Source organism: Solanum dulcamara, chromosome 3 (assembly GCF_947179165.1).
Source record: "Solanum dulcamara chromosome 3, daSolDulc1.2, whole genome shotgun sequence".
Classification (NCBI taxonomy): domain Eukaryota; kingdom Viridiplantae; phylum Streptophyta; class Magnoliopsida; order Solanales; family Solanaceae; genus Solanum; species Solanum dulcamara.
Genome location: NC_077239.1, coordinates 32,596,058 through 32,623,672, shown reverse-complemented (window position 1 = coordinate 32,623,672; position 27,615 = coordinate 32,596,058). Strand labels below are relative to the sequence as shown.

Below are 27,615 nucleotides of genomic sequence, written 5' to 3'. Positions count from 1 at the left end.
ATAAATAATGGTATAAAAACAATAAGCTACAACCCATCAAAACAAGCTGTTGGCTTCGAGTCCTACATTAGGCTTTGATTAGTTAGTACCAGCGCTGTCAAAAACCCCACAGCTATAAATAGATTTTGGCAGTGAAGATGATGGGCGAAGAAGGTCGTAAAGAAGCAGGCATGGAGAGTCTATCTCTTGACGATGATGAAGATGATAACAAGTTGACCTCCAAATCCTACTCTAACTACCGCAGTGCCATGACTTCTCTTTCTGATTCTCACCACCCTCTTTCCCCGTCGATCGTCGCTACACCTGACGATTCTGACCCCTTATTAGCTTCTTCTATTCAACCACCTTTTTATGCCGACATCGTCCTCAGTCCTATTGATGTTGAAGAATTTAATGCCATCCAAAACCCTAGCGATGACTCAAGAAAATCTACATTGTCTCCACCTTTAAACTTGGAGTATTTGAATATCACGGTTTCGGATCCACAGAAGGAAATGGAAGCATCCGCGTCAATTGTTCCCGGCAGTAATACTTACGTTACCTATTTAATCACCACAAAAACCAATTTACCCGAATATGGAGGAACCGATTTCAGCGTTCGGAGGCGCTTCAAAGACATAGTTACTTTATCCGACAGATTGAGCGAAGGTTATAGAGGCTATTTTATTCCTCCCAGGCCGGATAAAAGTGTAGTGGAGAGTCAAGTGATGCAGAAACAGGAGTTTGTGGAGCAAAGAAGATTGGCATTGGAGAAGTACTTGCATAAGCTTGCATCACATCCACTCATCAGGAAGAGTGATGAATTGAGGGTCTTTTTGCAAGTGGATGGTAAGCTTCCCCTGCCAACGACCACTGATGTGGCATCTAGGGTATTGGATGGAGCAGTAAAGTTGCCAAAGCAATTGTTTGGGGACTCAGGAAATGTGATTGGGCCGCAGGATGTTGTGCAGCCTGCTAAAGGTGGTAGGGATTTGCTGAGGTTGTTCAAAGAACTGAAGCAATCTGTTACCAATGATTGGGGTGGGTCAAAGTCACCTGTCGAGGAGGAGGATAAGGATTTCCTGGAAAATAAAGAAAGGTTGCACAATCTTGAGCTGCAACTTAGTAATGCGTCAAAGCAGGTAATTTTTATCCTATTCATCAATTTTATTATTTCTCATTCTAATTCAATGTATTTTTGTGCTTTATAGAAGGAATATAACACAGTTTATCTTGAATTCTCAAGTAGCTGAATGATTTACAAATTTGCCTTTAGAATGTGTATATATTACAGAGCTCTCTCTCTCTCTCTCTCTCTCTCTATATATATATATATATATATATATATATATATATATATATTGTATATAGCTATATAGATAGGGCATAATGGAAGAAAAAGATCTATGTAGGTGATATCTGCTAGTTGAGGATTGTTGTTTTTGTCCATTACATTTCAATTCTCTGATTATTGTTTTATTTTCTATCAGTTAATTTTTATAGTTTCATTTCAAATTAGGCTGAATCACTTGTTAAAGCTCAGCAAGATATGGGGGATACGATTGGAGAACTTGGGCTAACATTTATTAAGTTGACAAAGTTTGAGAATGAACGAGGTACTGTGAATACTCAGAGAGAACGGGCCGCTAATATGAAAAACGTGGCTACTGCAGCTGTTAAATCCAGCAGATTGTATCGGGAGTTAAATTCACGGACAGTGAAGCATTTGGTAACCATTTTATCCTTTAGAGTATACCTTATCTTTATAAGAGTGATCCTTGTTTTCAACAATCTTTGAATCACATGATTTGAGAAATACAGTCAGTGGCAAGATTCAGGTGGTTGTCATCTGCACTGCGCTTGTACAATGTTTTTTCAGCTTTCTACCTCTATTTAGGTTGTTGATCAACTTTATAGAACACACTTTGGTGCTCCTGGAATTCTATGATGAACCTTAGCTTCTAATACTGTGATTAATATGTATTTCAGGATATTCTACATGAACACCTGAGTCTAATGTTGGGTATACACCATGCATTTTCAGACCGATCAAGTGCTTTATTGACAGTGCAGACTCTCATTTCGGAATTGTCTTCCTTAAATTCAAGAGCAGAGAAACTTGAAACAGCAACCTCTAAGATATTTGGAGGTGATAAATCAAGAGTTCGAAAGTTGGAAGAGTTAAAAGATTCCATTAGGGTCACTGAAGATGCCAAAAGGTGTGCCATCAGAGAATATGAACGCATTAAGGTATTTGGAATCAACCCATGGCGTTTTGGTTCCTTTTATACTTCTAGGATTGCATATACTCTACCCTTCCTAGACTTCTTTGTGGGACTACACTGGGTATGTTGTTGTATACGTGTAGGATTGCCATTATGTGATCTACTTTATGCTGCATTCACTTCTGTTTGTTGTTTGGAAAGTGGTGTATTGTCATCAATTAACTTCAAATTTACTACTTTTTTGTGTTGCTGAAATGATATTACTTGGATTCCTTAAATTTTTTGGATCTATTAATTTCTGAGCTCAACTATAGAGATAATAGGACCCCTATTAGCTGAAACCTGACCTTTTCTCGTTGGTTATTGAGATATCATCACTAGCACACCTCATGCTGGCAAATTGTCCTGTCGGATCGCACCCAAGGGTTTGGCCATGTAGTCAATGCATGGGTTAAGAACCATGAGGTATCAGGTTTAAATACTAATAGAGACAAAAGACACTAGGTGATTTATTTCCATCTGTCCTAATTTTGGTGGACAGAGTTACCTGGTACCTGTTGTAGGTGGTAGGTGGTAGGTATCCTATGGAATTAGTCGACGTGCTCGAAAGCTGTCCCCGAAGACCATGATTATAAAAAAAGGTCCTGTCGGATCGAATATATGTGGGTTCAAAGCGGGTTAGACAAATTGGATATTTTATCCAATTACACATATTTCATCCGAATAAAAATATGGGATAATATGAGTATCCATAATATCCCTGGCTTCTTGAATATTATCATTGTTGGGAGAATTCCTAGCCTTAAATTTCTATGGAAGCATCACTTGTAAGTTGTAACCTGTGAGGCACAAAAAATTTGCTACACATTTAACCATCCAATCTATTGGCATTAAGTCCACTCACTATTGCCTTGTCCTATTTGAGTTGCTGTATCTGATAACTTCCGTCATGTTTTTTTTTTCCCGAGAGATAACCTCAGTCATTTACCTTTCAAATTTAGCACTTTCCTTTTCACAATTTTTTTCATCTAATTTATATCTAATATAGCAAATTTCATCAAGTCCTGATCTTTGAAGTGTTAGACAGCCATAGTTTCTAGATGTTATTTGTGGTTTTTTCTCTTTTCTCAACACTCAACTTGTAAGAAACATTAGTGGGAAAGAAACAGATGCTTCCGTACGAGGAACAAGCTCTTATTTATAATTATTTTGTAGATCATAACATGTATGATGTGTATCTAGATCATATTTGTTTATTTTGGCATCAACACCTTAAAGATTTGCTAAAGGATTGTGCATATAGTCTGTGTTCGGTTCAAATAATGCTAGTGGATTGCGCCATAGAATCTTATTTTGGTTCTAACTTCCACAGTCAGTTTGCTCTTAATGGAACAACTTGTCATTGAATCTAGCAAATTAAAAATAAAACTCAGAGATAGGTCTGGGAAGATCTAGAACTTTCTATCTTTTGGTAACTCAAAGGTCTGGGTGGGTAACTCCCAAGAAATGAAGTCAGAAAAACGGCTCTTCTAGTTTCCTTGCTTTTCAGGCAGCTGCATTCTTCAAGCTTAAAGTGGGGTTTAACATGGATATCCATATTTTACTGCGGGTTATTTGAATATGATCCATATTTGATCTGATTGAATCAGTGATCCGACCTATTATAAATTGGGCTGTTTCTACTGGATATATGAATTTTTATCCGTTTTGCCAGCACTAGCCACTAAGTGCACCTGCATCTTGTTGGAAGTGAGTAAAAATCCTTGTCTCTCATAATGTACGTCTCCTACTGATATTTTAGTGCTTCGTCTTGAAAATCTTATGATGATTGTAGTTAGCTACAACAACATACCCAGTGTAATTCCATGAGTGGGGTCATGATTGTTGTTAGCTAATTTTGGTAAATAGCTAATGGCCCAAACTTAACTTACCCAAGTTTCTAATATTAGTTGACTGAAGCAAGTCGCTCTTAGTCTTTTTCTTACGACTCATTCTTTTATGAACCTTTATAGTGACATGGCAATCTTTTTAACCTTGAATACCTTATCTTTATTCTTAACATTACTTTTAGAGCTGCACCCATTAAGAGGAATACAATGTTTTCCCTGTTTTCTATTCCTCGTCTATTTTATTACTGTATATGATGCAATATTAAACTAGGAACTGAAACCGTAAATGAACAAGAAATAAAGATAGATAGATTTACACAAGTATGGACTTTATTGAAAACTAAGGCTCTATGATAGACAAAGCCCTCAATTAACTGAATCCAAAAATAAGCACCTAATCTCTAAGATGAACGTCAAGAGAATTGAATTCACGTTGCAACCTACCTCTCAAACAAAGGATCAACACAAGCTTAATCAGGCTGTCAAAGAGAACAATATCAATATTCATCAAAAAAATATGTATCTTGAATGCCTAGTGGGCTCAAGTATTTCTTTCTTTTTTTTAATCAATTTTTTAAAAAAGATCTAGCTGTGTAATTATACTTATGCAACCAAACACTATGCTTGTAATTACACTGTAATTACATGATGACAAACAAACAATTGTAATTACTATACAGTGTAATTATTAGGCTATATAAATACTACTGTATTAGTTACACCAAATCAAATTACGAGGGGACTTTCCAAACAGACCCTTAGTTAAATGAACAACAATTTCTAGTGTTTCTCTATTACAAGTATTTTCTTTGTCATGAAATCAAAAACTCATATTTATTGGTTATCTTTGTTGCTTAACTTCTATGGATGCATGTGGACGGAATTAGTACTTAGGAGAATGTTGCATCCATGAATTTCTAATAATTTTTTCGATAAGGAGCTTATTTTCTAAGTTTTACTGCATTTTGTTTTGAGAAAAGTAACTGTTAGTCTATATATATCCACAGGTATACTACCTCAAAAGTGAAGTTCCCCTCCAAAAGTGTTATAATTACATTGGATCCTAATACTACCAAGTTACAACTAGTCTATAGTTGTGTTAATTGCTTCTGAGCTATCTAAGACTACTTGTTTACACCAAATATAATACAGAGCTAAACAATTGAACTTAAATCTTTGCATGCTGCTCTACTTTTCTTCAAAACATCTCTGGTTACTCTCTAGCCATACTGACCACCATATACAAGATGGGTTTACTGCATTTTTGGGTTATATATAATTTTTTTGATGACCTGGACTATATATAGTAATATTACCTAGCTCAAATAAGGAAATGATATATATAATTTAAATCGATTTTTAAGTTCTAAATAATAGGACTTCCTACATATCCAAATAAGGAAAATTTAGTACCCGAAAGTTTAGCTAGTTAATTTAGCTTTTATATACCAAGTCTGGAAAGCACGAAACAGGAAATATTCAAGAACAAAACTGTACAGCAGAAGAGGATAGTGAACCAAATTAAAATGGAGATTAGAGGCAGAGTGGAGGTACTTACAGTCAGAAAAGCATGTAAATGCCTGAGGCTTATAGATGATATACTTGGATAGACATAGAAGATGTTTTGTTTTTATTTTGATGAAATTTTGTTTGTTTCCTTGAGGCCTGCCTAGCTTACTTTGTGGGTAAGTTTAGGTTGAGGTGCTCGTTGTTTGTACAGGATTTGACCTTGATGGTATGGTAATAATTCACATATGTTACCAAAAAAAAAATTTAGAAAAATAATTCTATTCAATTTCGTGCAATGTAAACTATATTTTTAAAGGGTAAGAAGGTCTATCAACATTTTATGTTAATAATATTATAAATATAAATGCAAATAGGAGTAGTTCTAATGAAGCAGATGAAGAAGGGGCAGTAACTACTAGGACATTTTCTGCTTCAATATGTAACAAACTAGCAAGTCTAGGAAACCTCACTGTTATCACTATCAATGATAGTGCTGATGTAAATACTCCTATTACTACTATTCATGTAATGCCTTAGTATTCTAATATAATAATATATCCGTTTAAATTCTAATTGGTGACAATGTACTAAGTGAGGAGCCGATTGAAAAAAGATGTATTTAATGAAGAACACTTTCTTTTGACCTAGCATTTTGTTTTTTTTCCTCCATCTTACAGAGCTGTGTGATTTTTCCTCTGACAATTTTCTACTCAAGTCTGGTGTGCTTGTACGTAATGATTTGAAAAATTTCAAAATCCTAAACTAATTAATGTTTTTTTAGAAAAAGAGCTAATATAGTAATTTATTTACTTACCCCTACCCTACCAATAAAATCACAACTAATATAGTGCTTTTAGTCTCTGTTAACAAATTTATGCTGTATCTTTATTGCGTAAAACTACCTAAACATTAATGATGCATTCATGGACTCCATCATCGACGAAATGTCAAAGTGAATATCTGTAAAACATTCTCTTGTCCCGTGTCTTGCAAATTGCTGTATATTTTTTTGCTTTGACAATAGTCATTCTTAGTTGGTTGACAACAACATCCCAGTATAATCCCACAAGTAGGGTTTGGAGAGGCTGGTGTGTATGCAACCTTACTCCTTACTTTAGTTGGTTAACAACAACATACTTTGTATAGTGGGGTCAGGAGAGGGTAGTGTATACGGAGACCTTACCCCTTTGAAGGTAGAGAGACTATTTCCAAAAGACTTTCGGCTCAAATAAAGCATATCAAAGTAGGTTTGGAAAGGAAATATAGTAGTTAAGAAGCAGTTTTGAAAATAATGAGAAAGGAACATTATCAATAACAAATAGTATAATAATTGAAGAAAAGGAACCAACAATTAATAATAAAATCAAATCAAAGAATAATACCGGTAAGGAAACTAGAAAACGTTTGAGTATGTACTAACTTTCTATTCTAATCCTCGACTTCAAATCCTTCTATCTTGGGTTCATGTCTTTGGTAAGCTGAATGTGCTATATTTCCTATTTAATCACCTCTCCCTAATATTTTTTTGGCCTACCTATACCACTCCTTAGACCCACCATATCCAACCTCTCACACCTCCTCATTGGGGCATCTGTGCATCTCTTCTTCACATGTCTGAATCATCACAACCTCGCATTCCTTATCTTTTCCACCACAACCATTCCTACCTTGTCCCAAAATCGTCGTTCCTAGTCTTATCTCTCCTCATATGCCATACATCCATCTCAACATCCTCATTTTTGGTACTTCATAGACGTGCGAGTTCTTGATTGACCAACACTCCACCCCAACCACTTTATAAAACTTACCTTTATGTTTTGGTGGCACATTCCTATCACACAAGACACCAGATGCGAGCCTTCATTTCATTCACTGCTCTAATACGATGTGTAACATCATTGTCAATCTCCTTATGTCTTTGAATTATTGACCCAAATACTTGAAACTTCCTCTCTTTGATATGACTTGAGTATCAATCTTCACTTCCACATCTACCTCATGAGTTGTTACTAAACTTGCACTCCAAGTACCGTGCCTTAGTCATGCTCAACCTAAACCCTTTAGACTTCAGGGTCTGTCTCAAAACATCCACCTTATTGTTAACTCGGCTGCGAGTCTCATCAATTAATCATTAACTAAGATTTCCACTTTTTCCTTTCAATAAATGTTGGGTACACTACGGTTGTGTTCACTTCCATCTCATTTTTGAATATCCCTTGCACTTATCCATCAAACAACTACTATGGTTCATCTGAAACTATATGCTCTATTCAGGCCCAAATAATCCCAATACTACTTTGCTTAAGAATAAGTTTCCTTAAAGGCAAATCAGGAGTTCTCTAGATTATAGAGGGCCTCTAACTCTAACATTTATTCTTACAGGCATATACAAGTATCTGAACAGACCAAGAAGACTCTTGGCAAACACTGGACTTGATGGAAGTGTAATGATAATAATAAATATACCAAATGGTTGGTATAAACTAAATGGAACTTATTCAAATAACTCTAATATAGTCTGGAATCACAATCATAAAGTAAGGTGGCGAGCATATGGGATAAAAAGTAATAACAAGTGAGAAAGATGTTGGTCTTAACAGATTAGGATGCTCTAAGACAGTCTTCCCAAAAACCTTCTATCTCTTACTTCGTAGGGGAACATATCACCTTTCCAATGGCTTTTCAGCCGGAATTCTTCTCTTTTGTCCATTACAATTCCAACTACCACCTTCTTTGGTAGTTCTCTTAGTTTTTTTTTTCTCGGCACCCTCTTTTCTTGTTCCAACTTTCTACAGTTCTCTACACATGGAGGAAGATAGGATTTATTAGCATGCCAGTTTTAAGTCTTGTGACATTTTAAGTCTAGCTCTTAATCGGAAACTTCGAATGGACTGAGCGTCATAGATATACAATGAGAAAAGTAACTTTAAGTCTTAAAATTATGAAGTGGTTAGTTTAGGTATTTGTTGCATTTTCAAGCGAGAAAAGAATGCCATTTAATAGGTGGAAAACAGGGACCATTTTGCTGAATTCTTTTGCAACCTCAAATGCAATGAACAGGGTAGATACACCTTTTTTATTGCAATCCAAGGGGGCAACAAATCAGTACTATATCATTCGCAAATAGCAAACACCATGTGTCCTCATTATGAATACACCGGGTCAATTTATCCATCACCAAAGCAAATAGGGACGAGCTAAGAATTGATCCTTGGTGCAACCCCATTTCAACAAAGGAGTGCTCTGAGTCTTTTTCCACCGTTCTAATCCGAGTCTTGGCTTCATACATGTCCTATATCACCCTAATGTAAGCCATTGGTACACCTTTAGCCTCCATACATCTCTAGAGGACTTCTCTCGGGACTTTATCATAAGCCATTCAAGGTCGATGAACACCATATGTAAGTCCTTTTTCCTTTTCCTATATTTCTCCACTAGTCTCCTCACTAGATGGATGGCTTCTATAGTGATTACCCCAGCATGAATCTGAATTGGTTCTCTAAAATGGACATACCCTTCCTCACCCTTATTTGCACCACCCTTTCCCCACATAATGTGGCTTAGCAACTTGATACCTCTATAATTGTTATAGGTTTAGATATCACCCTTATTTTTGTACAATAGGACCATTGTACTCCACCTCTATTCTTTGGGCATTTTTGCCATCTTGAAAATGACATCATGTAACTCAGTTAACCACTCTATACTTGTTATGTCTGTGCTCTTTTAATTACACCAGAATCTCGTCGGGTCCAATCGCTCTTCCTTGCTCATCCTACTAATAGCACGCTTAACCTCCTTAACCTTAATACACCTGCAGTACCCATAATCCCGATGTCTCTCCTAGTGCTCTAAATCACCCGACATAATGTCTCTTTCCCCTTCTTCATTCAAGAGTTTGTGCAAATATGCTTGCCATCTTCGCCTAATGAGGTTCTCTTCCACCAACACCTTGCCTTCCTCATCCTTGATGCTATCAAGGTATCAAGCCTTCCTCTCTCTCGCCTTTGCGAGCCTATACAATTTCTTATCTCTATCTGTCCTCTAGTTCAACATATAGGCGTTCAAAATCTGTCGTCTTTGCCCTCGTACCCGCTAACTAATCCTCCGTCTTCGCCGCTTTATGTATTTCCTTATTCATGCACTTCTTCTCGTCCTTGCACTCCACCAACTTTGCATAAGCAACCTTCTTTGCTTCCACTTTGCCTAGGACTTCTCCATTCCACCACCAATTCCCTCGATGACCAACAAAATTACCCCTCGACACCCCTAGCATCTCTCTATCTTCTTTCCTAAATAACTAGCTGTGTTATCCCACATGTAGTCCACATCCCCACTATTCCTCAGAAAACCCCATCGTCATCAACTTCTCCCCATCCCTAGAGGGGGCACGGGTCAAGCCACCCCATTTATCTTCGGTCGGTCATATAAAGTCTTCTTTCTCATCTCTCGCTTAATCCAGGTCCATCACCAAAAACTTATTTTGGGTAGTAAGATTCTCCATTGGGATAACCTTGCAGTCGTTACAAAGGCCTCTATGACCCTTCCTAAAGAGTAAATAATCTATTTGAGTTTTAGCCACTGCGATATGAAAGGTAATCAAGTGGTTCTCCTCCTTCGAAAAGGACGAGTTAGCTATCACCAACTCAAAAACTTTAGCAAAATATAGGAGCACGACTCCACCTCCTTTTCTATCCCCAAAACCAAAGTCTCCATTCACATCACCAAAACCACTAGAAGTTGCCCCAATATGGACATTGAAATCTTTGCCAATGAATATCTTATGGGTGCGGTATACCCCTCACCACCTCGTCCAAATTCTCCCAAAAGTGCTTCTTCACCTCTTTGTCCAAGCCCACTTATGGCGCATAAGCACTAATAGTGTTCAAAGTAAGCCTTCCAATGACTAGCTTAATTGTCGTCATCTTGTCATTGGTCCTCCTAATCTCTGGTACTTTCTCCTTTAGGTCCCCATCTACTAAAATAACTACTCCATTCCTATCCCTCGAACCTCCTGAGTACCACAACTTAAACCTATCCACATCTCGTGCCTTGGTACCTACCTATCTGGTCTCCTAGATACAAGCTAATTTTCCTCTTCTTTAGGATCTTCACTAGCTCTATGGATTTCCCCATCAATCACCCTATGTTCCAAGACCCTACGCCCAGCCTAGGAGATACCTTAACCCACTTACCACTCTTGCCCCTCATCCTCGACCCTAACCGAAGACATGACCCTAATCTACCATCATTCACTAGAGCCACTAAAAAAGATGTAAACAGAAACGGAATCTTCTAAAAAAATACTAAATCGCGTGTAGAGTCTAGAACTAATAGAGTGGAAAGATAGCAAGCAATAATTGGACACTATACTAGAAATCAGAATAAAGGCAAGGAAGAATATACAAACTGAATAGAGACAAAAAAGGACAAATGCAAACAAATATTGGTCAAATGAGACAAACACAAGGGGGAGGGGAAGGGGAAGGCGCAACAATAGAATGTGTCAAAGAAAATATAACAAGAACCAACCTGAACCTGTTTTGCGCAACAAATCTTGAAGAAAACGGGAAATACACTAAAGTTGTAGAACCAGTATACTAGGCAGATAATTGAGATGAGAATCGGCAACCACAAGTTTAGTATTTCAGAAATTTCTACTAGAAGATCATGACAAGAAAACAAGACAGGCAGAAACAGAGGGAAATATTATAGCAGAATCGACACAAAGAGATTGAAAGACAAAGGGGAAAGATAACAGAACTGAAACAGCGAGAAACAGAACAGAAACACAATACAATTTTCTAAGCCCTAAAAATCTTGCCTAAGTTGTAAAAAGGGAAGAGCCAGAACCTAGAAGTGCAGACTACTGTTTGGAAAATGGAATATAGGAAGATACAACCTGGGTCGTCCTCTGCCGAACTGCGCACAGTCTGAATTGCTGAACTGCGTCGGCGCCGGAGTTGTGTGTTTTCGTTGCCACCGAAAATTCCATTGCTAACACTTGTAAAGAGGTTGTTTCACAGAACCAAACCAAGAAAGCCCTAGAGTTGTTAACTCCTGTGGTCCTATGAGAGAGAAATGAGCGGGTGAAGGAAGGGGGAGAGAGCGTCGAGAGACTCTGCTGGCGAGATAGGTGGATGGAGAAAGAGGGGGGGGGGGGTCAAGATGAAAGCCCTATGAGAGAGAGAGAGAGGGCGGTTTGATCTGAAAGCGAGATCAGAGAAGTGATACGTCAAAATTGGAGAAAGCATTAGAACTTTGAGAAGTTGGAGAGAATGTACATTTCATGGTAGTAGTACAATCATCAAAATCAGTTTTCTTAAGCTACCTTGAGTTTGTCTTGGCAGTCAGCGTGCGAAAGATAGAACTAGCGCCTGTTGTACATGAACTATAAAGGTAGAGTAGAAGTGGAACTAGTTCAATACTTTTTTCTTAATCGTGCTGAACTAACTTAAAGAGTGTTAAATATAGAGTTATTTTTTTTTGGGGATTAACAAGTAGCTTTTATTAATCAAAACTGAATCATTACAAAACCAGATAGAAGCTGACCATCTACCTCCAAACACAATAAATCTAAGAGCTTATATCTACTAGCAACACTGCTGAAACACTAAACTAACAAAAGTATTAAGGGTAGTAGTCAGTGTTGTCAAAGGCGCGCTTTAAGCGTGCTTAAGCCCTGAAGTGAGGCTCAAAACTTGTTTAGCGCTTCACCTTGCTTTATGTGGTCTTTAGTGTGGTCATCAAGGTTCTAAGGCAAACTTTCCTTGCCAATGAGCCTCTTTTGAAGAAGTGACACTGAACAATTGATATTTCACTTTATCATAACTTTTTTTCAATTTTTTTGGTCATATATTTGTCATTCATGTTTATAATTATTGGTTTTGAACTAAACATATATATTTGTATCTTTTTCTCCCTTTGCGCCTTTTATCACTAAAGCCCACACTTTTATTTGCGCTCTGCGCTTAAAGCCCCAATGGACCTTAGAGCTTTTTTGCGCTTTTCGCCTTTGATAACACTGGTAGTAGTTTAATCTAATCAAAGTGTTCTGCCAGTGTGCTATATTCCTGCCTTCGATATGGACCTGCAGTGCAATGTCTTTGCAAGTCTAGTTCAGCTCAACTTTTCCATGCTGAAATCTCAGGTGATTTCTGTCTCTCCATATCCCATAGATTGCCATAGCAAAGGTGCAGCAGGTGATCTTTGCTACTCCATGCTTCCTCCTTGCTAGTATGCATAGAAATCAATCTCCTGTTGCCATGTCCCAGTAGATCTTTGCTGTCCAAGCCATGTAAGAAGTCGAGTCCACAATTGAGTACTGTACTCACATCTAAAGAACAGGTGATCAAAAGGCTCCACTTCCTTTGCACAGAATATACAGTTCATTGGCACTTGAATGCCAAACTATTGCAGTCTCTCCCCAGTTGCAAGTCTTTGTTGCACAGCTAGCCATAGATTGAACCTATACCTTGGATGCACATACCTATGGAGTGTGATTTCCTTCCAGGGGGCTTTAGGGAACAGTGGTTGTAAGGTTGTGTAAGCTCTTTTAATCCAGAATCTCCCACCTCTGGTCATTATGTCCATGGTTTGTTGCATAGTACCTTGACAGAAGCTTTGATTCAGTAAGCTCTTTCTACTCAATGATCTTTTTTACTACCCATGCTGCACTTTTGGGGATATTCATCTTCTCTATGGTCATATTCTTGACATAGGAGTAATGTATCCATTTAATCCATAAGGTGTCCTTTTTGATAGATATAGCCCACAAATGCTTTAGTATTGTAGCTTTGTTCCATAGTTGGAGGTTTATCATATTCAACCCCCCAGTTGAACCAGGCTGACACACCTTTTCCCAAGCTACAAATGCCTTCCTGGACAGTTCACCAGTGCCAGTCCATAGGCATGATCTACAAACAGCCTCCACAAGCTTTATTATCTTCTTTGGTAATACAAATATCTATAACTCTGCATGCCAAGCACTACAGATTTTATAAGTTGAAGTCTGCCTGCATAGGACAACATTCTAGCTGACCAGCATCTAACTCTCTGAGTGATCTTTTCTACAAGTGGAAGCCACTGAGGAGTAGTCAGTTTCTTGGTAGACAGTGGCACCCCCAAGTATTTGAATGTTAAACTCCCCACAGCAGATCCCAGCATATGAACAATGTCTTCTTTTTCCTGTTGATTTAGGCCAGCAATATAGATGGAGCTTTTATCAGCATTTGCTTGCAGTCCTGAGGCCTTTGAGAACCTATGAAAAATCTCCTGTACTAAGCTCACAGATGTTTTATCTGCCCTGCAGAACATTAATAGGTCATCAGCAAAACACATGTGTATTATTCCAAGTCTCTTGCATCTTGGGTGGAACTTGAACATCTTGTTAGTAGCCAGTTGTGTCATCTCCCAATGTAAATACTCCATAGCAATCACAAACAGGTAAGGGGTCATTGGATCCCCTTGTCTCAACCCCCTCTTAGCTTGAAAAGGTTTGGTCAGCCCCCCATTCATAATAATTGAATAGGACACAGTAGAAACACACTCCATCACCCATGCAGTAAATTTATGTGGAAAGTCCAAGTCCAGCAGCATAGTTTTTAGGAAATGCCATTCAAGAGAATCATAAGCCTTCCTGAGGTGCACTTTCAGCACACATCTAGGAGATATCCACTTTCTGGTGTATCCTTTGAACAACTCATGGCTGAGCATAATGTTATCAGTAATGCATCTTCCTTCTATGAAGGCTGATTGTGAATTCCCAATGATGCTGTTGATCACTCCTTTAATTCTGCTAGTAAGGATCTTAGCCACAAGTTTATATAGAGTAGTGCAACATGCTATAGGTCTAAAGTCCTTCACATATGATGGTGAAGGAACCTTAGGCACTAGAGTTATTGTTGTACAATTCCAAGGTCTCATCATCTTCCCAGTCCTAAAAAAATTGTTGCACAACATCATATATCTCTTCCTTCACCAATTCCCAGTGAGTAGTGAAAAACTCAATAGGATAGCCATCCATTCCAGGACTCTTGTCTTTGGGCATGTCTTTAATTGCTGCATCAATTTCCTCTGTATTAACCTCCTGGAGTAGTCCCAATTGCTGATCTCTAGTTAGACAAGGACCTCTCTTTGTAACTATTGCACTTGGGCATATCAACTCCTCAGTACTAGCTCCCATAAGATTGGTAAAGAGAGACATAAATTCAGTCTCCACCTCTTGGGGTTCAGTCAATTTTGTACCATTCTCAGTATATATAGAGGAAATGCTGTTCTGATTTGTCCTGATCTTCAATTGTGCATGGAAATACTTGGAGTTTGAGTCACCACTATCTATCCAACAAGCTCTAGATTTTTGTCTAAGCACCTTCTCCTCAACTAAACTCCAGTTTTGGATCTCCAATAGTATAGCCTTCTCCTGGTCAAACAAAGCTTGGCTGAATAAATCCTGTGTCATGTCAGCTTGAATAACCTCCAGCCTCTGTCTAGCTTGATTCAACTTTTAAGTATAGGAAGCCATAAGCTTGTTAAGGCCCTTCAGTTCAACCTTAAGTTGTTTCAATTTAGTCCATATGACAGTCATAGCATAACCCCTCATTGGTCTTCTCCATACTTGTCAGACCATATCTTTGAAGTCCTGGTGGTCCATAACTGATCTATAAAGTCTGAAAGGTTTTGGATGCAAACTGATTCTTTGCTGACAGATGATCAGGATAGGGAGTGATCAGATACTTCTGGATTCAAATAATCAGCTTCAATATGTCCATACTTTTGCATCCAATCAAGATTCCCAAACTCCCAATCTATTTTACTGTAAACTCTGCTAGTGCCTTGTTGTTTATTGCTCCATGTGAAGTAACATCCTTGTGATTTAAGAGGAGTAAGTTGCAACTGATTCAGCATTTCTTTTAACCCCCGCACCTCAGCATCTGTGACAGGTTGACCAATCCTCTCATTGACAGACAATACGCTGTTAAAATCACCACTAAGGATCCATCGCCCTTGTACAGAAGCCCCCATAGTCTGCAGAGTTTGCCACAAAATCTCTATTTGCAGTAGCTCATTCCTTGCATACACAACTGTGACCATAGCTGAGAAACTATTAACTGGATTATTCACCTGACAGTGGATAAACTGTTCATGAACCTGTAATATTTGAACATTAACATGTTTCCTCCATAATAGCCAAATTCTTCCATTTTCACCATGGGGATAATTGCAGCAATGACACCAATCTGTATTAAACTTTTGCAAGATTGGTTTAGCTCTCCGCTCCTTTACTCTAGTCTCTAAGCATCCAAATAGTTCTATTTTATTCTGTCAGAAAGAGCATCAACTCCTGTTTAAAGGGCTTGTTAAGCCCTCTAACATTCCAGGTGCTAATAATCATGGAGGGTGAAAAGAAGAGGACTCACCCAGTTTGTGCCCCCTAGGACTGCTAGCATCAGGTTGAGCTAGTGTGGCTCAAATCTATTGGAACCATTCATCATTGTAGACTGGCTAGCTTGTCCTGGTTGATCAACCCTCATAGTTCCACCCTCATGTTCTGTATCCTTTGTCTCCCCTGGCTGTAAGACCTCCACCTTATCAAGTTGTTTCTCTTCTTCTGGTCTAGCCTGCCATTTCTGATTAATCCTTTTCCTCCTCCTGCCCTTATTCTTCCTCTTAGGTGGCTGTTGAAACTCATCTTGCTACTGATTTTGTGGCTCCTTCAATCAGCACTCATCAGTAGAATGCCCAAACTTTATACAATCAGCACAAAACTTTGCATAGAGTTATTTTCATTTAAGCAAAGCTTGACTATATTAGCTGGACTGTGAGGCTTAATCCTAGGCTTAACTTTGCATTCACACAATTGCAGGCGCCAGCCATAATTTTAATTCTTAGCTTTCCTAGCGGATGCATATATAGTTTATTTTTATGATCTTGTTGATCCCTTGCCTCTTGGTATTTTTGAGAAATTAGTAATCTCAGATATTTCTGACTTTTAAGTAATTTCAGTTAGTGTGTTCTTATTTATTGTACTATTGGGAGCCCTTATATAAATTATTTTTCTGATTGCAGGAAAATAATCAAAGTGAGATAGATCGAATAAATAGAGAAAGGCATGTTGACTTTGTGAACATGTTGAAAGGATTCGTAACTAATCAGGTTCTTCCTTGTTCATATGATGGTTTCTCTTTTAGATAAATTGTTACATTGAGGTTCCATTTCTTGTTTTTTTGTAGTAGCAGTGTAAATAAGCTAAACCTTATCCCCACCCCTCCTAAGTTTTTTTTAAATGAAGCAGACAAAATGGGTGAAAGAAACAGGGAAGGAAAATGCATTGAAGGATTTGATGATAGCTGAAAAATAGTGATAGTTGCATGATTTAGGCTGGGCATAGGGCCGAGCCGGCTCGGCTCACCCTATATTTATCTTGGCTCGGTCAAGGCTTGGGCTAGGTTGATCTGGTTTAACTCACTCAGTTGGCTCGCTTTGGTCTTGTAATGATTACCTTAAAATTAAAACCCTCCATTAATCTTAATTTAGTAAAATTTTAGTTTAGTAATTCTTATTTATTATAATTATTTATAATTTTGTACTTCTTTAATTGATTCGATGTAATTATTTTTTTATATAGATTGTTATCTAAGATACTTTATGGGTACAAAATATAATTACAACAACAACAACAACAACATAGCCGGTGAAATCCCACAAAGTGGGGTCTGGGAAGGGTAGAGTGTACGCATGTCTTATTACTACCTCATGGAGGTAGAGAGGTTGTTTTCGAAAGACCCTCGACTAAAGTGTATAGGGAAGAAGAAAACAATAAAGAAAACATATTGACTAAAAAGAAAAGCAATGTAAAGTCTACAAGAAAAAAAAATAATATCAGCAAAATAATGTGAAAATCGAAAAGCGATAACAACAGTGGCACGACTAATCCTATGACAAGCCCTAATCCGTCACAAGGAAAGACAATACTCTACCCCAACTAACCATCTACCTTAATACGTGATCTCCATTCCTTCCTAGCTAAAGTCACCTCCTCGGTAATATAAAGTTACGTCATGTCCTGTTTATTCAACCTTCCCAAATACTTTTTTGGCCTATCCCTATCCAACGCAACACTGAATTTACACTCCAAATATTTTGTTTTGGTCCTGCTCAATTTGAACCCTTTGGACTCCAGAGTTTGTCTCCAAACCTCCAACTTATCATTAACTCTGTCTTGTGTCTTATCAATTAGTGCTATGTCATTCGTAAATAATCATACACCATGAAACCTCATCTTGAATAGACTGCGTTAGCTCATCCATCACCAAGTCAAATAGAAAAGGGCATAGCACTGATCCCTGATGTAGCCCCATCTCAACAGGAAAATGCTCCGAGTCTCCTCCCACCATTCTCACCCTAGTCTTGGCTCTATCATACATGTCCCTTATTGCCCTAATATACATCATCGGGACACCTGTAGCCTCCAGAGACCTCCAGAGGACATTCCTCGAAACTTTGTCATAAGCCTTCTCAAGGTCAATGAATACCATATGAATGTCCCTCTTTCTTTCCTTGTATCTCTCTATCAGTCTCCGCACAGGATGGATTGCTTCAGTAGTCGATTGCCCCGCATATGAATCCAAATTGATTCTCTGAAATGGACACCCTTCTCCTCACCCTCATCTCCACCATTCTCTTCAGATCTTCATAGTGTGGCTTATCAATTTGATACCCCTGTAATTGTTACAGTTTTGGATATCACTCTTATTCTTGTACAATGGAACCATTGTACTCCACCTCCATTTGTTGGGCCTTTTAGCCGTTGTAAAAATAGCATTAAACAACCTAGTCATCTACTCCATAACTGCCTTATCAGTGCTCTTCCAAAATTTCACCGGAATCTCATTGAGTCTGGTTGCTTTCCCCTGCTCATCCTATTAATAACACGTCTAACCTTCTCGACCCTAAAAAACCTATAGTACCCAAAATCCCAAAGACTTTAGAGTGAGCCAAATCACCCAACAAAATGCCCCTGTCCCGTTTTTTATTTAAGAGTTTGTGGAAGTATGCTTGCCACCTTTGCTTAATGGAGGTCTCGTCCACCAACGCCTCACGTTCCTCATCCTTGATGCACATCACTTGATCCAAGTAGTGAGCTTCTCTCTTTCTCGCTTTTGCGAGCCTATACACCTCTTATCCCTACCTTTTTCCCCTAGTTCGACATATAAGCATTTAAAAGCTGGCGTCTTAGCATTCGTGACCGCCGACTTCGCTTCTGTCTTCGTCGTCTTATAGATATCCTTAAGTATCCGTTTCTCATCCTCATCCACACACTCCAACCACTTCGTATATGCAACCTTCTTTGCTTCCACTTTGCCTCGAACTTCTCCATTCCACCACCAATCTCCTTGATGGCCACCAAAGATCCCTCTTGATACCCTAGTACCTCTTTAGCTTCTTTCCTTATGCAACTAGTACTCATATTCCACATGTTGTTCACATCCCGCTACTACTCCAAGCCCCCAAAACAATCAACTTCTCCCCCATCTCCCGAGAAGGGGCAGGTGTCAAGCCACCTCATCTAATCCTCATTCGGTTATAAAGAGTCTTCTTCCTCCTATCCCTCTTAATCTCCAAGTCCATCACCAAAAGCCTATGTTGTGTAGTAAAATTTTCATTTAGAATAACCTTGCTATCCTTACAAAGCCTCTATTATCCTTCCGAAGGAGTAAGTAATCTATCCGAGTCTTAGCTATCGTGCTGCGAAAGGTAACCAAGTGATTTTACCTCTTCGGGAAACACGAGTTAGCAATTACCAACTTAGAGGCTTTAGTAAAACCTATAAGTGACGCCCCACCTCCGTTCATCTCCCAAAGCCAAAGCTTCCATGAACATCATCAAAACCACTAGAAGTTGCATCGATATGACCATTAAAATCTTTACCAATGAAAATCTTTTTGGTGTTCGGTATACCTCTCACTACCTCATCCAAATCCTACGAAAAGAGCTTTTTAACCTCCTCATCCGGGCCCACTTGAGGCACATAAGCACTAATAACGTTCACAATAAGCCCATCCACAACTAGCTTAATCGTCATCATCCTATCACTGATCCTCCTAACCTCCACCAAACACGGTCCCTAAGGTCCCTGTCTCCTAGAATACCTACCCCATTCCTATCCCTCGAGCCTCCACCACAACTTAAACTCGTCTACATCCCCGTGCCTTGGTACCTACCTATTTTGTTTCCTGAATACAAGCTATATTAATCTACCTCCTCTTAAGACTCTTCACTAGCTCTATGGACTTCCTTGTCAACGACCCTATGTTCCACGAACCTACTCTCACCTTAAGGGAATCCGTCCCCCTCTTACCACTACTATCCCTTGTCCCCGTCCCCAACTGAAGACACTGACCCTAGTCCACATCAGTCCCCCAAGCCACTAAATAAGATATGAACTACAAAGGGATAAACTGAGAACAAATAAATCTAGTGAATACAGTAAATCAAGAAGATAGAAAAATGCACAATAGCCAATAACTTGAAACCCACAACAAAACACTACACGTGAAAGGCAATGTATCAGGCAATAAATCTTCTTTCTTGAACAAATATAAACAGAAGGCACAAGTGAAACAAGAAATAGGAAACAGTTGGCAGAATTGAATCACGAAAAACAGAGGGCAAGATATCAGCCAATAAATCTTCTTTCTTGAACAAATAATATAAAACAGAAGGCATAAGTGAAACAAGAAATAGGAGCAGTTGGCAGAATTGAATCAAGAAAACAGAGCGCAAAATTAGAACCAAGATTGAAACCAATGAATAGAAAACGAAGGGCAGAAATAGGAAATAGAGGAAAACTTTGAAGATATCACCTGCATGATGTTCGAGACTATCCCCACCGAAGTTCCCTACACAAATTGGTACCAGATTCTGACCGGAACCCTCCAAATGATGCGGCGAGTGGATGTTCGATCGGAAAAGTGAGAAATGACGGAGATTTGAGCTAAATATTAGATCTCTCTTTTGGAATTCAGTTTTGAAGGAGAAATGACGGTGGAATTGAGCGATTTTGATGTTTGCTTCTTGCAATTCGTAAATCACCGAATTCCGATTCTGCTGACCAGATGATGGCGGAATCATTCAACCGGAGGTACGAGAGCCACTGTCGAGGCTATCGGAGTGGAGAGAGCAGTAAATGTAGCATGCCACCTTACCAATCCCTTCTCCAATTTCTTCTTCCACCTCCACCCAAAGCAAAATAGACAAATTAAATGCATTTCTTCTTCCCAGAGCCCCGTACTATTGCTTCTCTCAATTGCAGGAAGGAAGATGGAGTAGTTTTTGTACATTTAACGTGTTCCAGTTGAGCGAATTAGTTACAATAAACTTAATTTCATTCTCTTTCATCTTCTCAGTCGGTCTTCCTTTTGATTAACACAACCTTCATTTATACCCATCCAATTTTATGTTGGATCTGGACAGGGGAATGGTAGGAATAACTTTCCTTCTCTACCCTTTTCTAATGCTAAATTCATGTTTGGCAGCTACAGGTTTTGTACGTGAGCTGAATAGGCATAAATATAGATAAGTTACTTGTTAATTTTACTCGACAGCAAGTACACATGTGCAACAGATTGACAGAAGATTTACTTGATTCTCTTCCTTGCAAAATAAACATTAGAAATTATAGGTGTGATTCATTGCATTTGCAGCCACTCACTGTGATGTATGGGGCTCTGGGAAGAACTGGTTTAATTTCCCTATTTGCTTTGGGTGGTAGTGGAAGAAGAAATGGGAGGGAAGGGGGTGGTGAGGTGGCATGCCATGTGGCGTCCGCCTTACCCCAAATGTTAGGCGGGATTTTAATTGCCACGGTGGATCACCACTTATTACTTTGCCAATGGCAAGGGTAATTTTGTCCTGATAGTATAACAGAGGTTAAGTGTAGAAAATATTTCAAAGTAAAGGGGTAAATTCTACCCTTTTTCCTAAAAAATAAATAATAAAAAAATCTACTTAAAAAATCATGAAGGAATTTTATCATAACATTAAACTCAATTAGAAAAGATAACTCTAAAATAACAGTAATACTAGGAAATTAACAAAAAAATAAAAAATTGTACATTAAAGTGTAAAACAATTTTTTCTTATTTGTTGGCTTCTCTAAATTTATTGATTTCTTCTTTTTCTCAAAATCCAATAATCTTTTTATAATGGTTATACAGTTGAAACTTACATTTCTAAAATAACTTTTAAACAAAAATAAATAAATAATCAATAATAGTAAATCTCCAGACCCCATGTTGTGGGATTTCACTGGGTTGTTGTTGTTGTTGTAATAGTAAATCTAATTGCAATATTAGAACAGGATTTAATCAGTAATAATAAACCTAATTGAAAAGTTTGAATATTATAACATACTTAAAATTAATGTTGTGCGTGTTACAGGGTGTCTTTTTAACTGAGTCTATGAGAAGAAAGAAAAAAATAAAAAACAAAACAATTAATTTTAAAAATGACTGTAAAATGCCACATAAATTCTTTTTTTTTTTGCCTACTTTCTAGTTCTCACACACTTCAAAGAGAGTGAGGTTGCTCTTTCTGCCACTTGGCACTGCAAGGGGTTTTGGATCAAGTAATGTTAAGTTCAGGGGTAACAACAACCCCCTATAGTTTAAGTATTAATCTGACAAAAATGGAATCTTCAATTTGAAGAATCTAAAAGGATGCATAAGGCATGTAAAAAGGAATCAATGCAAGTTGAGAGGGGAAAGTATGTATTGAGCATTGATTAAAATAAGGGTGATTTCATAATTTGGACTGCTCAAGAGAATGTGGAATTTTCTGTGAGTCATGCTATGAATTGGTGCTAAGAGAAGCTGTTGTTGAAGAGAGCTGATGGACAAATGAGAATGATATTGTCACGACCCGAATCCGGATGTGATGGCACCTGTCCTTTTTCATCGGACAAGTCAGCCTAACATCCAACAATTTCAAAAATAAAGCGGAAAACAGTCTAAATAGGCAAGTAATTAAACAAAAGCGGAAGTCTTTCAACTAAAATAACCCCCAAGATTGGTTGTCACATGTGCAAGTCGTTAAAAGACAAGACGGAAATGAAATACAAGTCTCAATATGTCTTCAAGTCTCAAATAGAGTAAAAGTACAGGAAAATCTGAGAGTCTGTTGAATGTCAATAGCTACCTCTCTCAAACTCCTGAAAGCCTCAAATGGCCAGAAAGAACGAGTGATCAAATTCCAGGCTCAGAACCTACACAAGTGTAGAAGCAAGGGGTGGGTACCAAACAACACAGTACTCAGCAAGTAAACTAGCAAAACTAAGTAAATCTAATAGGATACATGAACTCCTTTCCAACCAACCGAACTTTCATAACTACAACTTGCTTAGAAATCAGCCCAACCTAACAGTTCATACTAAACAGTTAAATAAAGTTCAGCTCACATCTCAATATCACAAGATATAGCATACAAGTAGTCACAAGTCACATATAAGCATCAAGTCTATCACGCACAGATATGTAGGAAATGTACATGCACGCTTAATGATCATGCAAGTGTGCAATCGCCGACAAAGACCTTGACATCATAATCTCTAAGCGAAATGACCTCGGTCTCATAATCTCTGACCAGAAATGACCTCGGTCTCACAATCTCCCGCCGGAAGTGACCTAGGCAATATAATCTGTGACCGAAAATGACATCGGTCTCACCATCTTCCACTGGAAGTGACCTCGACAATATAATCTCTGACTGAAAATGACCTCGGTCTCACAATCTCCCGCCGAAAGTGACCTCAACAATATAATCTCTGATCGGAAATGACCTCGGTCTCACAATTATGTACATCTCATCACCGTGTTTCAAAACAAATGCAATCAACATGCTCACACTAGTATCCCCAAACGTTGGCCAAAGTCAACCCTATGACCAAAAACTCAAATATTTTCAACTCAACACCTCAAATCCACGATATAACACCGAATCTAATTCCGTCAATTCTCCTAGACCAATTTCAACATTTCAGAATGATGGAATCGGCGGAATTCCGTTCTGAGATTCGAAACTCCAAATGACCTCAAATATCGCTTTTGAGCCATTCAAACCTCTAAAACTCAAAGTTCACCAAAAATCTCAATTTTTTAAGAAAAACCGCGAAACCGACATCGGATATCAATCAAATATGACTTGGGGAAACTATCGAGGGGTAAAATGGTCACTTTACAAAATTTACCAAAAACGACCTTCAGGGTCATTATAGATATGGAGAACTTGAGCACTCTTTAAAGTATAGCATGTTTAGACAGACAATCTATGAGCTTCAAACTGAAGATTTTAATTGCTGCAGCTGGTGCTTTTTTTGTGAAACCACTGAATCAGTAAGCTGCCTTTTGACAATATAGACAAGCACGACACACGTGATTCTGCTCTTAAGAAGTGCACGCGCAATTCAGCTCTAGAAAAACTCCAATCAAATCAGTCTTGTGAATGCCCAGTTCTCTGGCGCATAATCTGAAATATACATGGGGCGAGGTATATAAAATGTAGAGACAAATATCGAAGACATTTACGCATTGTTGGACCCATGTGGATAGAGGTTAAGAAGTATCTTGATGGAGCTGTAGTAGTATGGTAACTCTACTATTCAACAATATTAATAGTTGGTTCCGATACATTTGAACCAAAGAGACATTCAAAGTTATTTGTACTATCTTTGTATTGGACTTGTGAGTCAGACAACAGAACTTTGGAAAGTAGCAGAGCATAAACTTGGGGCATTACAGGACCAGTTTGGGTTTATACCTAATACGATTCATTAATAGAAGGGGAAAAGAATCTCCACATGATAGTCATTGACCTAGAGAAAATATATGATATAATGATAGAAAAGTCTTGGTCGTTGCTCAAGACAAAGGAACTTATATATAATTGAGTATATAAATGTTATGGAGAATAGAAAGAAGCGGTTACAAGTGTGGGAACAGTGGGAGGAGATGCATATGTCAAACACCCTTCATCTTAAAATTATACTGTGTATATAGGAAAAGCAACAAAATAAATTCTTCCGGACAAAATTATACTGTGTATATTGAACACCCTCGGTACAACTGACAGTCATAGCTCATCAACCTAGGGTGTGCAAAATGGCCAAGTTGTTGTGAGTTCAATTTACTTGGGTCTGTCATTTGTCTACATTTTTCCATGACTTGATTTTTTTTTTTTGAAATTTCGAAACATAAGAAATAATGAAATATATGAGAACAAGAAGAATCTTTGATTTTTTTTTGAAAAGGATAGGACCAACCGCCATCTGGGCTGCTTGGACTGCATCCTATGACCCATATTTCAAACCAATAAATTTAATATCAAATGGAATAATCTTATTTTTATTTATTAATTTATTATTTGAAATATCTTCTCTCCCTTTATATATTCCATTTCCCTTAACAAAATGATTCTCCTATCTAATGTTGTTCTTGTTAAGGGCTCTTTTTATTACTGTTGCAAGAGCACTGAAATTTAGATAAGAACAATAATTTATTGCTATCTAAAGAAGAGAATTAATTTATTATCTTTGCATTAAACAGATTGATTTATAGGGCATTACAGAACTACGTGTAAATAAAGTAAGATGCCTTTTTCATTATCTGAGAATATTCTGGTGACAATTACACAGTAGCCTAGTTGTGTCTTCAACTTTTCTTTTGTTTCGGTTATGATATTTTGTCTTGCAATTATTTCTAACTAGATTCGTCTTCAAATTTCAATTGGAGGAAATATTTTTAAATTCCAAAGAATTCTAGTCTTCTAATCTAAAAAGATTGCGCGGTACCCCGGACCGAAGAAATTTCCAAATGAATTAAAATGCCCTCAAATGTATGATGATTTTTAAAGCGATTTTTATAGTGCTTTATATTAATAGAGGTATCTAGTATTGTCGACTTTTACGTTAGTTTTGATTTTGTACAATTATTAGTTTTATAACAAGTGTTTTTATGATTTAGCTAAATATTATGTAGTTTGACTTAAATTTTACGGTGCACCCATTTATCAATTTTTTGTATCAACCTTTTCAAAGTTTCAAAACCATTAGCGTCAGCCATGTCACTCTCCGCAGTTATGGATGAGCTAAACTATAGTGATAAGCATGATGACGTTCTATGGTGCATGTTTTGTTTTTTGATAACCAAGAAATCCGACTGTGGCCCGCCCTTTGGACCAACCATAGCCTTCTAAACTCGGTGGATAATTGGCCTGCCCCTCTACCCTTCTCCACTTAAATACCAGACTCTGCTTTGCATGGTGTGGGGCTTGAACCTGTGACCTAAGCCACAAATCCTCCACCCTTTGCCACTCGAGCTAGGCCGTGGGGGCTGTATGATGCATGTTTTTTGTTGAAGATATTTGCATTAAATTGACGAAACTAGCAAGGAAGTCATTGCAAAGCTACAACCATGGAGAAACACATTGAGACTAAGGATTTTAGGATGAAATGAGAACCTCACCTGGATGAGGCACCAGTCTATATGTGAACCAAGAACTTCGCAGGATGATCAAAGTGGCTTTTTTGAAGCCATTGCATTAAATAAGCCCATTGTTGTAGTAGTCGGCTCTTAATTTCACCTATGTTCTTTGCTAAAATACAATCTCAGATATACGAAATATTTATGCCCTATGATGATTGATGTTCTTAAAGCGGGTGAAGTGGGCTTTAAATTCATATGGGGGAAGTTGTTTAAGATGTCTGAGGAGATCTATGATCTCTCCTGAAGTTTTGGAAATGCATCATCTGTTTATACTAAAGTGGTAAAAAGAAACTTAACTGGATTGCTTTAGTCCTAGTAGATTGACTGGTTTCCCTGGATCACTTTAAGATAAATATCCTTTCTATTAATTGAGAGCTTCTTTCCTTTTCTTTCTTTAGCTAATATCTATAGCTTCTCATGAATTTCCAACAGTAGGAACTGAGAACTACTTTATTTTTCTTCCTTCAGCTAATATCTGATACTCTTTCTATTGCTTCTCGTGAGTTTTAAAACTTATGATGGTATACATAGTGGATTTCACTATGCTTTGACAAAATTGCCAGTGCTAATTCTCTAATACGAAGGATTTGTCATGAATGTAACAGGTGGCTTATACGGAGAGAATTGGGCAAGAGTGGTCAAAAGTTGCAGATGAGACCAGTCGCTATTCAAGAGAGTGAATAAAATGTATGCTGTAAAATCAGATACTTAGATTTTTCTTGTTTCATTTTTGTGTTAATTGATTGTACAGTGGGAAATTAATACATTAGAAGACACATATACTCTAATTTTTTTTTTAAAAAAAATTTCCCACTCCCTATGAGTTTTTTTCACACTTGAAAAAGTTCTTTTCTTGTTTCTGAATAGAAGGTTTCATTTCATTGAAAGAACTCTATGAAGTGCGAAAATAAAAATTGATGGCTTATGTTCTGGACAGCATTGATGGTGAAGCTGAGGAACTAGTTTTAATTGTAATTCAATGTCAAACACCTCTTTCAGTAAAATGGATAGTGCACAGAGCTAGCCCCCACTTGACGTGTGCATGTCTTAACACGACTGACGATCTAAGTAGCAGCCTGCTGAAACAATAGCTCGAGCACGTCATCACTTCAAGCCCATTCTTAAAGTGGGTTGTCGCTCTAATAATACTGGAAACCGTTTACCATAAGTGAAATTACGTTTTGTTCCTATATGCTTTTGGGGAATAAGTTTCGTGCCTACTTAAAAAAGGGAGGTTGGGAATAGCAGCAGTACTAGTTACACTACTGTTTACATTCCTAACTCTAACAAAACAAGTCTCCATGACTGCTGCAGCAAAATGGGTCCCCAAAATCCTGAGCTAATAATGTCTTCACAAATTTTTCTAGTGTGTCTGCGACAATGTTCTGTTTCGTGTACGTATCCAACTGCTGGAGCTAGTACCTGTAATCCGAAATTAAATTAGTGTAATGTAGATGATTATTAGATAAGATGTAT

At 37.9% G+C, this 27,615-nt stretch overlaps 1 protein-coding gene across 2 annotated transcripts; it reads left to right on the top strand.

The window, feature by feature from the left end:
- The first annotated feature begins 47 nt into the window (after positions 1–47).
- Positions 48–26,974, top strand: LOC129882522 (sorting nexin 2B-like). Of its 2 annotated transcripts, none has more exons than XM_055956852.1 (5): positions 48–1,121; positions 1,499–1,708; positions 1,969–2,229; positions 16,670–16,756; positions 25,201–25,227. In XM_055956852.1, exons 1-5 carry the CDS (start codon positions 138–140, stop codon positions 25,210–25,212), a joined length of 1,554 nt encoding a protein of 517 aa, XP_055812827.1. In that variant the 5' UTR covers positions 48–137; the 3' UTR covers positions 25,213–25,227. The 2 variants fall into 2 exon arrangements, with proteins under 2 accessions (XP_055812827.1, XP_055812826.1); XM_055956851.1 differs by lacking the exon at positions 25,201–25,227 and adding an exon at positions 26,745–26,974 and having other exon boundaries at positions 50–1,121.
- Positions 26,975–27,615: the final 641 nt, after the last annotated feature.